At 38.4% G+C, this 12,358-nt stretch overlaps 1 protein-coding gene across 1 annotated transcript in view; it reads right to left on the bottom strand.

Annotated features, from left to right (window-relative positions):
- LOC109040599 (uncharacterized) overlaps positions 1-11,495 on the bottom strand; it is a 54,733-nt gene extending 43,238 nt beyond the window's left edge. Inside the window, exon 1 of the mRNA XM_072302119.1 lies at positions 11,343-11,495. Coding sequence (XP_072158220.1) covers positions 11,343-11,409 — 67 coding nt within the window. The 5' untranslated portion in view covers positions 11,410-11,495. The remainder of the gene's footprint in view (positions 1-11,342) is intronic.
- Between the last annotated feature and the right edge of the window lie 863 nt (positions 11,496-12,358).

Genomic DNA, 12,358 nt, shown 5'->3' with positions numbered 1-12,358 from the left:
TTCTGATCAATTTTCACACGAAATTTTGGCGTTTATGGAGGCTTTAATAATACGTTAAAAGTGAACTTAAACCAGTTATGCTGAAAGTATATGGTGGAAATACTTTTCATTCGAGTCCGGTAGAGGTACCAGACTGTGCGATAAATGTGAATATTTTACATGGGTTTGATCCGGGAAAAGTGCTGAAAAAGCAACTTATCTGACAAAAGAGTAGAGTCTAGGAGGGACGAGATGCTACCTTCCTTGGAAAACCCATGATTTAGCCGGAAATGTCATTAAAACAAAGTGGTTCCGTTTAAAGCATCTAATGTATTCCAGGGAAAGCTATTGTACAATAATAATTGTAAATGGACACAGATGCTACAAAACAGAAAAAAATCAAAGGGAAAGAAAATGAAATGAGGATATAATTACTTATTCAATCAGATGGAATAAAACAAAACCATCGGCGAAAATATGCAATATGAAACTATAAGAAAAAAACACAAGTGGGCTCAAAACGATTCGTAACACGGACTATACTATCGTTGAGCAGTCTTTAGACCCCCTACGCCACCAATAATCTTCTTAGGATGTAAAGATGAACTTTTGCTACTCCAGCGAATCAAATCATAAGAGGGAATCCATGGTTGTCACTTTCCTCAACCCGATGAGGGACGGACGTCCCAGTCAAATGCGTTTTTGAAGAAATGATCGCTCTCAATCATTGCTTCATCTCCATATGTTTATTAATGTTCAAATGATGGCACGCTCCGGTGACAAGGTTCCGAGACAAAATCATTTTTGTCTTGAGAACCTCCATCTCCAAAATGTATACATCATGGTGATCAAATGTCCAACTATAGTAATTAGCGTGACGGTCGCGCGGAGCGCGCCCACGGCGCGTCATGCTTTCCAAAAAAGTTTGCCTCTGTCAATGCGGGAAATGAGAAGAGAAGACGAAAAATAGAGTTTGAATATTTTTCTGACCAGATCAAAAGACTACTCATCTGAGGAGCTTTCGCGGTGGTACAGGACGCGGTTGCTGCATCATTCATTTTTGAAGGGTATTATTGCGTGGGAAAAATCTTTGGAGACGCTATAAGAAAGTTTCCGCCGACTTCGGAGTCGTGCTGGTTGCATCAATAATTTTGGAAGGCGTTCCTGGTGCCTCTCATAGGCATACCTACCGTGTATGGAAGAAAATGATAACTCGATTTTCTTCTTTTTCAAGGTAAAAATTTTAGCTCATTTTCAGAAGACAACGTGAATTTCAATAAAACTTGCCCACCCCTCAAGGAGTCATTTTATGTACTTTGGAGGCACATACCTACAAGGAAAAAATGGTACGGTGTGCGTTTTGGTCCGACGAGGGGCTAGCAGCCTGTCTGTGACCTCCCGGAGATTTTGTTAAATAGGTAAATGTGTTAACGACTAAAAGTTCCGTTCTTTGGTCCGCTTGGGGTACTCTACGACAGAAATGGAAACTGTTGTAGTATGATATTTTCTTTTCCCACTGAAAAGGGGAACAAAGAAGAGTTTTTGGAGGTTTTTGGCAAGAGGATGGTGACTTGCCTGGAGTCTCTTTACCTAAGTTTTTGGGTTTTTTGGGGTTTTCAAATACACTCACACACTACATCCTTCAAAATTATTCATGGTTTAGTTTTTCTTTCTCTCTTTCTGCCCCCCTCTCCCTCTTCCTTTCCTTCTTCCTTCCCTCAGTCTCTCTTTTCTACTTTGTCATTGGATCTATTAGGTATTTTCCCTTATTCTTTAAATGGCATGCTGTAAACATAGATGCATTTCATGTGTTAATTCCTTGTGACCGAGTGACAGGTGAGGCGTGATGGAAAATTCATCTCAACCGTCAACTGGGTGACTAAAGTACGAAAAAATGCATGTTTATTTTTATGCATAATATATTTCTACTCTCACTGAAACTCTTTTGAATATTATTAAAATTTTTTGTACCAAATTGTACAGGGAATTTTTATTTTCGGGGCCAAGAATAATCAAACAAGTACTTGAGAAACAATACTAATTAGTCATTCACCTATAAATTACAATAAAATGAGGAAAATCGGTGAGGTTTGCAAACTGTAATGCAGGGCTATGAAATGGATTGCATTTTGCAAAAAGAAACCACTAGCATATTACAATGTTGCTAAGATTGTGCAACTTCTTTTGTCTTGGAGGAAAAACCGGATTATCCGTTAATAGTTTCTATTTTACTCGCTAAAAACTGTAAATTTAAGACAAGAATTACCATCTAAATTTCATAGTTATTCACGATTTCCGCAATTTTATTGCAAAAGATGAAGTTGCACAATCTTAGTATCATTGCAATGCTAGTGGTTCCTTTTTGCAAAATGCAATCCAAATATGGTACGTCTTCGACGTTTACTTAAATTAAAATATTTCATGAATTCAGCAAAGCAGAAAGAACTCTTTATTCAGAATGAGGACTTTGTTTTGGTATTAGGTCGATGAACTGTATTCTAATAAGTCCTGTCATCAATATATATAAAACTTTGAAAGCGAAATACACGAGAGACAGTAGACTTTTACATAATAGGGACTGTTCTTACAATACGTAACGCTCTTGAGGGAGGGGAGTCGCGAGGAGAGTGTCACGCACTTTGCTATTACGTAACTTACGTACGTGCTTTTACAGGATAACCTACATCCGCATAACGACGGTGAAACTACCAAACCACGTATCTCGTTTGCGGTGTTTAAAAATCTACGCTCGCATTTTATTTGTTTGAAGTAGACCAAATGAATATCATTCCTTGAAATTTTCACAGAATTTTCTCCGCACGAAGAGGAAAAATCACAGAAATTTTCAAGACTGGACGTTGAGTAGTTTTTCATTTAAAAAATAAAGTATGACAGGAAGTCTGCGACGTCGCAAACCGAGATACGTGGTTTGGTAGTTTCACCGTCGATAAGCGCTACGAGGGGGTCAATGAATCCGAAATCTGGCGTTACGTATTTCATGATTGACCCCGTGGGAAAAATTTTAATTGATTTTTACCTGTAAAAACTATACATATTTTAGGCATCAAACGATCGACACTATATCCCCTTGCTCATCAAAGACAATTCCCACTTTATTAATTTAAATTTAAAACGTAAAATGGACAATAACGTGCTATTTTGTGAGCCCTCACCACTAGGTCTCGCAGTGATAATACATTTAAACGTGTTAATTAACGTCGTAGCAGTCTTAAATAGTTTATATGTAACCTGTGGATGATTCCTCTCATAATTACACAAGCATGTACTCACTCAGTTTTGTCCTTCTCAATGGTGTGTGCCGGAAGTGTTCTGCATGACGGAATGGAAATCACATTTTTTATTTGATCAAACCGCACTTTCTTTGTTTCCTTAGGTAATCAGAATTTAACACACATGGCGCAGGACTATTTAGTAGCCAACCTAACAGCAACCGAGTTATGTGAGAAACATTACTCCATGCTGCACGCTCAAATGATATTTTTGGAAACGGCTCGTGGGCTCGGTGGTTCTATTACAAAACAGACGGATTTGTTCCTTTAAGCTGTGAAGACCAAAAATTGCGCTGTAGGGATACCTAATTTTCAAAATTTGTTCTGTAGGGGCCCCCTCGGCTAGAGAGGAAACCCCCTTGCAACCCTTCTTGTTTTTACGAATTTTACTCCCCCCCCCCCCAGGTTCAGTCCACGCGACGCCACTGGTGATGGACTTACAAGTATTACGGCACAGAAATGCTGTATAGCGATGACGAAAGTCAATAGAAGCGTACCTCCGACTGCGACGTTGCCAAGTTCCGCTTTTGTTTTATTATTTTTACAGGTAACTCACCTAAAGTTTCTCACGAAAATTTCTGTGAAAATTCCTAACTCATTGAAAAATATTCTCAGGATATTATAGGAGATATTTTTTTGCTATGTTTAAATAAATAAATAAAAAACCTGACGCGAAGTTTTCAAACTTTGAAACAAAGATTTGCATTTTTTACAACAGCAATCGATTCATCGATGTATGCTTACGGAGATCCAAAACTGCAACATGGGTAAGGCGATGAGAATAGTTAACTTATCTGAGTCGAGATGCATCCAACACACGGCGCAAAAACGCCCATTTTCCAAAAAACTCCTCAAAATTAAAAATGATCGGTTTAAAATAAATCCATCTGACACTTTCATTGTCAAACGGCCAGTCTTCGTGAGTATCCATTATAAAACATGTAATCCTGCCAAGCCAAGGAAAAACGCCGTTTGAAGCTTCAGGCGTTGCAAATTTTCTCTGTTGAGATACAAATTTATTGGGAAAGGTGACATTTTTTAAATTTTTCAGACTGTAATAAATTAAGCTCTTGCATGTGTTGAGAGTTTGTGATTTTAATAATGATTCCTAAGTAAAATTTCACGAGAAACACGATGGAGCCACTGATTTTCTTTGAAACGAACTCCAAAACTCAAAAAAAAGCTCTCAAAGTTGAAACCGTAATGGAGGGGATTTTTCACGCTATCTTAAAAGTCCACCTTTAAATCAATTCAAACTCTCCTCGCAAAAATAGGGAGCAAATACATTGACAGGGTTGCCACTTTGTTCAGAGTCTTCGGGCAAATCCCTTACACATGCAAGAGCTCCATTTCGTTCGCAATTCGATTTAAAATATGCATAATTACCTCAAAAAAGTTTTTGAATCAAGGGAAATTTGGCAGCATATCCGAATGTTTACACGGCATTGTAACTTAGCACGGCAGAATGGGTTAGTTCATGACTTTTTTAAATTCAATATTTAAAAGTTTGAGGTCTACTAAGTATTAAGGTTTTTTTCTAAAAAAATTTCCGGTCACTGGAATTTTGAGAAAAAGCTCCCCTATGTCAAAAGCTATTTAAAAAGGATATTTTCCCGCGCTTCGGAACGAGGATACCGATGACGTCACATGATATACACCCAGGTTTGCCCTATGTCAAATACGTGTACATACGGTCTTTTTAAAATTCGCGAAAAATAGATTATTTTTGTTTAGACTTGATTTCTTTGTGTTTCTGAAAATTTCAGGATGATAATTTAAAAAAAAAATTTAAGGCTCTTCATCATGATTTCTTAGTGAAAAAGGGAGTTGAGACAGGCTTTTTGCCTATCTTTTGCCGCCTCCACGAGCCGTGCGGTCTGTCAGATTCGAGTGCGCTCGACTCAATTTCGGAACTTGCAAATGCGATAAACGGTTTTTTCGTGAAAAGTTATCTGCAAGAAACGATCATGGGATCTTAAATCCCAGCTGCATGCAACTGCCCCATTGGAGAGCTGAGTGCAGAAAAGGCATTTCTTGGTTGCGGTGTCTCAGAACCTCCGCTAACGTTTTATCTGTTCGAAGGGAAATTAAATGGAATTTATTTTGAAGCTTTTACTAATTTTTTTCATGATTTCACAATGCTAAAAAATTGAACTTTCAAGAAATTTGCCCAATAGTTTCCACTCTAAAATATAAATTAGCAGTGAAGATTCTGCGACACCGGAACCAAGAATTCCCTCTCTGCACCCAACGCCTCAACTGTCAAACGCTGTTTTACTCACATATTATGCAATGAGAGCGCTGAAACCTCTAAGCACATAACCCTGTCTCTGAGCTCAATTAGATTCGTCGTTGGTTGGAACATCCGAGACGGGGAAAATCATTTATCCTCTCAAAATAAAAAACCAAAACGCCGCTGTGGGAACCGCACGATCCTTATCTGCCTCGCTTATTTAGCCTGGACAAGGGCGATAATTCGTAATTCTAATTACAGTCGGCCGTAAATACTGAGACGATTCCAAATGAGATGATACGCCGCGCCGCGCGGCCAGAGAGGGAAACTAATTCTCCGTTTCTCTTTCCGCCTCGTTTCAAGGTATCGCATCGAGTCCGAATAATAATTTAACCGCTTTTGGCTCTTAATTTAAGGGTGGGCTGGGACCAGACAATAATTTGATCGGAAAACGTGATGGGTCGAGGATATATTTCTTTCGATTGCCTCAGGGCTCTCGAAGGCGAGAAAAAGGTAGGCAAACACCGAAGAAGCATGTTTCGACGGAAAAATTGCCATCTTTGAAAATTCAGTTGCCATTTTTAATGATTCTTTGGCGATAAAATTGCTAGGATCATTAACATCGAAGCGATTGTCCTCAATTTGTATTGCGCTCAATAAAATCAAAATTTTATCTACATTTATTACGATTTTTTGTTCGATAATATTGCGATGAATTGCCATCGATGAAATCGCAATTTTACTGAAAATGCATGCATTGAAATCTCAATCTATCGCAATTTTTTATCCGCTGATATTGCAACAAATTACAGCGTTCTTATGCAGGATTGGGGAAAAGCGAAAAACATGAGCTTGTGTTTTCCGCACTCTAGAATGCGGAAAAGTTGCTAACTTATTTTCGGGAAAATTTTCAGTAAATGATATTGTTTCTTAGCCATCGATATGTCTCTTGAACATAATGGACCATTAGAAAAGGCACGAATCAAAGCATTTTCATACTTGGATTGCATTTTGAAAAAAGGAATCACTAGCATTGCAATGTTGCTAAGATTGTGCAACTTCTTTTGTCTTGGAGGAAAAACCCGATTATCCGTTGATAGTTTCTATTTTACTCGCTTAAAACTGTAAAGTTAAGACAAAAATTACCATCTAAATTTCATAGTTTTTCACAATTTCCACAATTTTATTGCAAAGGATGAAGTTGCACAATCTTAGCATCATTGCAATGCTAGTGGTTCCTTTTTGCAAAATACAATCCACTTGTTTCTTATACCCATAATTTCACGTAAAACACAATTTGCCCAACGAAAATTATTGAAATCACCTCCTAAGAAGATACTAATATTTTTAGTTTACATTGGCTACGGGAAATTTGAGCTCCCTGCTCAAAAGAAAAACAATAGTCTACTTGAATCAACACGAAGAAAAATAGGTAAGGATTAAGTCCCAACTTCGACATTTCATATTACCTGACTGTGGTAGTACCCCAATAAACTAGGTTACCAACCCAAATGTTGTGGTACCACCAGAATTAATTGGAAATGTCAAGATCATCCAAGAAATTGGGGCAGTATACCACAATTTTAGGGGATGACCCCCAACATTTTTTTTTTCGCGAAATCGCGCACGACATTTTTGAAATATTCCTTCCGCACTTTGTGTACTTCAAAGTGTTCAAAAACGTGCAACAACTGAGCTGAAGCACCAAAATTAAAGTTGCCGCATTTTTATACCGAAGAGACTGCACGGTAACGTTTAGTATGCGATTTGGTTCACGTATATCTCTTGTTTTTTCATGAGCGAGATGTTTGAGTTTACGCGTCAAAACACACTAACTATCTTGGTTAGGAGTTAATATTGCGGTAATTTTCGTTGCGTTGATCGTGTTCTACGTGAAATTTCAATCCGTCACATGTGTTAGAATGCATAAATTTGTACTTAGTCTATCGGTCCAATGCCTCCAATCAAGTTTATGCTGCCACTTATTTTACCTCAACAATTGTACTTCTCGGAGACTCAAACGCAAAGCAAAGAAAGTAGGCGGTGACGGCGTGGTTTTTCACGCTGTCTCGCTAAAATAACACAGTTTAAGTAGATTCCTTTGGAAGTCCAGAGGATTAATTGGGTTTTATTTTATGAAAAGAAACTTGGAGAATTACAGTTTTTATCTTATATGCGTACATTTTTCATCATTTGCCTCGGAAACTTAAAATTTTTAGGAATTTCCGGGACACACACCCAACAGGAAGTTAATTGTGTAAAGATATTCCCGTGTGCTTTTAAATTTCAGTGTCTACCAATTAGTTTATTCGATAAAGTCCTTTTTTAAATCTTGGCAACATTCCGGCGCTCTAATTTTATTCTAAAAACTTCAGTCCAAGTCAGAAGGGATGAGGGAACGATACACATTTTCTCCTAAAATTTTTTTAAAATAGATTTGTACCTCCGAAGACTCTCAGGGAACCAATGAAAATACTTATCAGTTTGTACGTACAAGGCTCAAAATTGCTCTCTAAATATGTTTGAGCTGTTTACTTGCAATTTTAGGATTACCATTTTTAATGCTGCTAGTCTGAGTGTATGCAATGGCGTCGAGAGTTTTTTCAACCGTTAAGAATGCTAAAGATTCCACTGAAAATTAAAACAAGTTTGCCTGGTACAAATATATGATATGTAATCCTAAATGGAAGGAATACCTTTCATAACTAGTTTTATCATGGATTTACCATCCTTTTAATTCTTAAATGTTTGTGTCATAATTTGTGTCCGATCCTCAGCTGAAAGAGAAGGTTTGGAATTTTAAACCCTTGAATGATTTACGTCTCTAGCCAGCATTTATCCATAAATGCACTTACTCATTTGTGCTTAGTTCTGTTATCAAGCAGGCCTACTGATGTATCATATGTTCCTTTTTCAAGCTAAACGCGGAGGCATTCACTTTAAAATAATGATAGCGCAGCTATTGAAAACCGGTTTTGAAGGTATTTGCTTTCCACATAAATAATTCTATCCTCTGAGAAGAGCTCAAATTTTGCGACCGGTGGATTTCCCGTGCCCGGATATGCGTGTTGTTTCTACAAAATCGGATTTAATTTGATGGTCATAGAACAAAGGAAATAAAATCCGGCGAAATGGTTGGAGATCCGGTTACTTGCGCCACCTGTCACGTCATGAATCAGTTGTATCATTTTGTCTCCGTTAAAAAGATACTATGTCGGACTCGGAAATGCTTAAAATATCCGCACATTCATTGAGGCAAGAGATCGGAAAACTTTGGCGAAGAATTCATCCTTATCAGGACCTGAAAACATTTCAGTCGGTCCTAGCTGGTTGCCAAAAGAGAGTACATGTCTTTTTTTCAGCCTTAAAAACAGCTTCAAATGGGGAGATATCGAAACTCGATCAATCACGGCTCGTTACCGCTTGTATCAGATGGAGGAGGAAAAAAGAACGTGACAATCCTCTGTAAATTAATTGGGTGCTCTTAATCCTTGCAAATTTGATCCGTTCAAACATCCTGGTTTAATCGAATAGTTTTGCACTTAAACTCAAAGAGGCTTGATCTTTGGGAATTAATCATTGCATCGCTGGCGAGTTTTCACGTTCAGGTGGTTGGATGCCAAGAGATAGGACATTGAACCAAGAAAGTTTTGACTTTCCAAGAAGTGGGGTGGTGCTTTTTTTCCCGCATCGTATGACCGCAATAAAAAGAACCACCGATCTGCATGAAGGTCCTACTGGTGTTATGCCGGACTGAACTTAGGTTGACAATTTTCTACTCAGCCCCAGCAATGTTAATTACTATGGTCGTTATAGATACCATGAAAATAAAATTATGGTACGGCCATGAGCCGATTTGATAACTCAGCAAAAATATCATCATGAGATCCACAAATTGAGTAGTGGGAGTAGTAAACGAATTGAGTTTTTGAAAATAGAGCATATAAGAGGAGTTGACGAACATTTTGGGACAAATTTTCATACGGAGTTGCGGCGATATGAATTTTACACTTCCAAATACCCAACTTCGAGAGGAACCTACCTTAAATTAAATAATTCTAATCTGCAACGTTCGGTGCACAAAACTACCATTTTGTAAGGCAACTAGGTACAAACCCTTCATTGGAGCATGAGTAAACCGTTTTCAACTAAAAAACTCAAAATCCGATTTTTCGACCCAATTCAACAAAAAAAAGCCGTTTTGAAATTTTGCTGTGGGTCTGTATATTCATTTTCAAACGGTAGCCGATTCGGACGTATGAGAACCAATTTGAGTATAAGTCCTCCCTGGCTGTTCTTCAAACAGCTTCTTTTTTTTAGAAGGCTACAGATGATTTACATCGTGATTAAGGGAACTTCACGGATATCCTCAATGTAGCATCATAAACAAGGCATTGATTAACAAATCTAGAGTAAAATTCAACAAAATAAGGAACTTAAAATGGTGCCACGGCCGGAAAATAAAACAGAAAATAAAAAACTGGGACGTTACGCCGTTCTGACACCTGAATCTTCAAGCGCAAATACGAAAAGAAAAATTAAAAAGGAACACAAACTTATATCGAGCCTCACCGCTATTATTGCGAGACTCTATGAAGTCTCTGTAAAATTTAACCTTACTTTGGACACTAAACCACACAAAGAATTAGAGTCATTTACCACTGCAAAAAAGAGAAAAAGATTTGGTATGGAAGAAACGATTCTATTGTTTTCAAAGACTCAATTTAAAATAGGTATGGACCAACAGTAATTTTTTTTTTCTTTTGCATTTTTGATTATTTTTATAGAGGCAAAACATTGTCACAATCCCTTGCAAAGACGTATTTCTCAAGTTATTTAGTTGGACTACGTTACTCGAGATTCTTTGAAATTATCCTTTTTATGTTGCTATGTTAAGGATCCCTTTATACCTCTTTTAATCATATTGTAACCTTATGTAAAAAGCTGTTTCAGGAGCGACAATGAATACGGGTTTTCTTGGACAAAGCGTCGCTCTTGCCACAAAAAATCGTAACTACATTTCACTGTTGCCAAATTTTCCCTCACAAATTGCATTATTATCAGGAAAAACGTGGGCATTTCTAACTAAAACTTCCATTATTTTTTCTGATCTCATGCACAAATCCAAAAAAGTTTGCGAGAAAATCGCATGAATAAAATCTTGCGAAAAATTAAATTGTTTGAGCCAATGTTGCAATCTTAGAATAAATACACTTTCCTTCTTTCGAGAAACGAGGAAAATTCATGTTTGTCTTGATAGTCACAAATGAACGGCTTATTTGACAAGGGGCGCAACTTTTTTTGTAGTCGGACAACTTATAATCTTTTGGACTTTAATAGGTTGGGTATTCAGGTGATTGGACATGGATATACAAAATTTTTGGACAAGTCATTTGGGAGACTGCCTAATAAGGTCACATGGCAGCAGATTTTCTCACTTTCATATCTATTTTCTACAATTTCCCTGTATCAGTAAAAAATTATGAAAAATACTGCGAATATAGCTCTCTCAGGTGCAAAATTGAAATTTTTTTGTAAAAATTGTCCATCTGCTACTTTTGCTCGAAAAAAACCTTTCAATTGGCTTTAAATAGAAAATAGGGCGAAGGCAGCTCTTGCAGCAGTGGGATTTTTTGTGTAAATCCTCCATTTTGCGCTTACACTCTTTTTCAAATAAACCGTTCAAATGCCTTTAAATTTTAAATAAAAAATACCGTAAATGTAGCTCATTAAGCACTCTCAGGCGTAACAATGAAGTTTCTTCGTGCAAAATCTCCATTTGGTGCTTGCGCTTTCATTCAAATAAAGCGTTGACATGCCTTTAAATGTCTACAACTCACCGACAACGAGGAGGAAAGCGAGAGGGAGGAGTAGCGCAGGGAAAGCAAAAGACCGGCCTGGAGCCATGTTTCCGCCAGGTGGAGCGCCTGGAAAGTCGGGAGCGCACAAGCACGGAAAAAGCTGGACTGGGCCTGGCGTCCGAGCCCCGAGCCGGAGCCAAAGCAACGCTGAGACTCGAGTGACGTCATCACGGCCCCAAGGTCACGGCTAATGTCACCGTCGGCGCGGCGCGGCGTCGGCGTCGGCGTCCGCGGCGCGCATCCTCAACTTACCACTCATCCGTCGTCGTCGCCGACTCGCAAAAACCGCGAACCGCCAATGAAAACAACATGTGGATACGCGGTTCTTCATCCGCGGCTGAGATCCATCCGACGCAACGGTGGCGTCGGTGACGTCTTGGAGATCCCGGGTCCGATACTGCAGTGCAAACAAAGAACGCCGTTTGAACATTCGAGAGTTACCAAATTTCCTTCGATAAGGTGCTTATTTTAGAGGCAAATTATTGATATTTTTCCTTGAAATTTTCAGGAACTTTGGGTGAAATTGCAAACAAAATTACCTGAAAAATTGGACAAAAAATATACATATGTTTACTAGGAAATTTGTGTTCCATCAAAGGAAATTTGGCAGCGCTTGAAGGTTCATACGGCGTTCTTCCTTAGCACGGCAGGATAAGTCATCGTCTCCGCCGTGCGAATGGTGACCACGCGGTGCCCACTCTCCGAGATGACCGATGACCGACGCTTTTTACACGATTTAATGATTGGTCGACGTATTCGTGCCAAAAGGAAGTATTCGAAAATTAAATTAAATGAAGAAGGAGCTATGTGCATAGAATTGGTGTGCTGATTTGCTCCTTAGAATTTAATTCACTTGCACATAGTTGATTCTAACGCATGGATCTCCTATATCAAAAGTAATGACATTACGCACAAAGGATGCACATATATGAACGATTATTAGCACATGATTCGTTCTGATGTGGGAGAAACCAAGGCAGCGATGAGCAGACTGT

This window comes from Bemisia tabaci, chromosome 7 (assembly GCF_918797505.1).
Source record: "Bemisia tabaci chromosome 7, PGI_BMITA_v3".
Lineage (NCBI taxonomy): Eukaryota > Metazoa > Arthropoda > Insecta > Hemiptera > Aleyrodidae > Bemisia > Bemisia tabaci.
The sequence above is the reverse complement of the archived record's forward strand: the minus strand, read 5'-3'. Positions and strand labels throughout refer to the sequence as shown.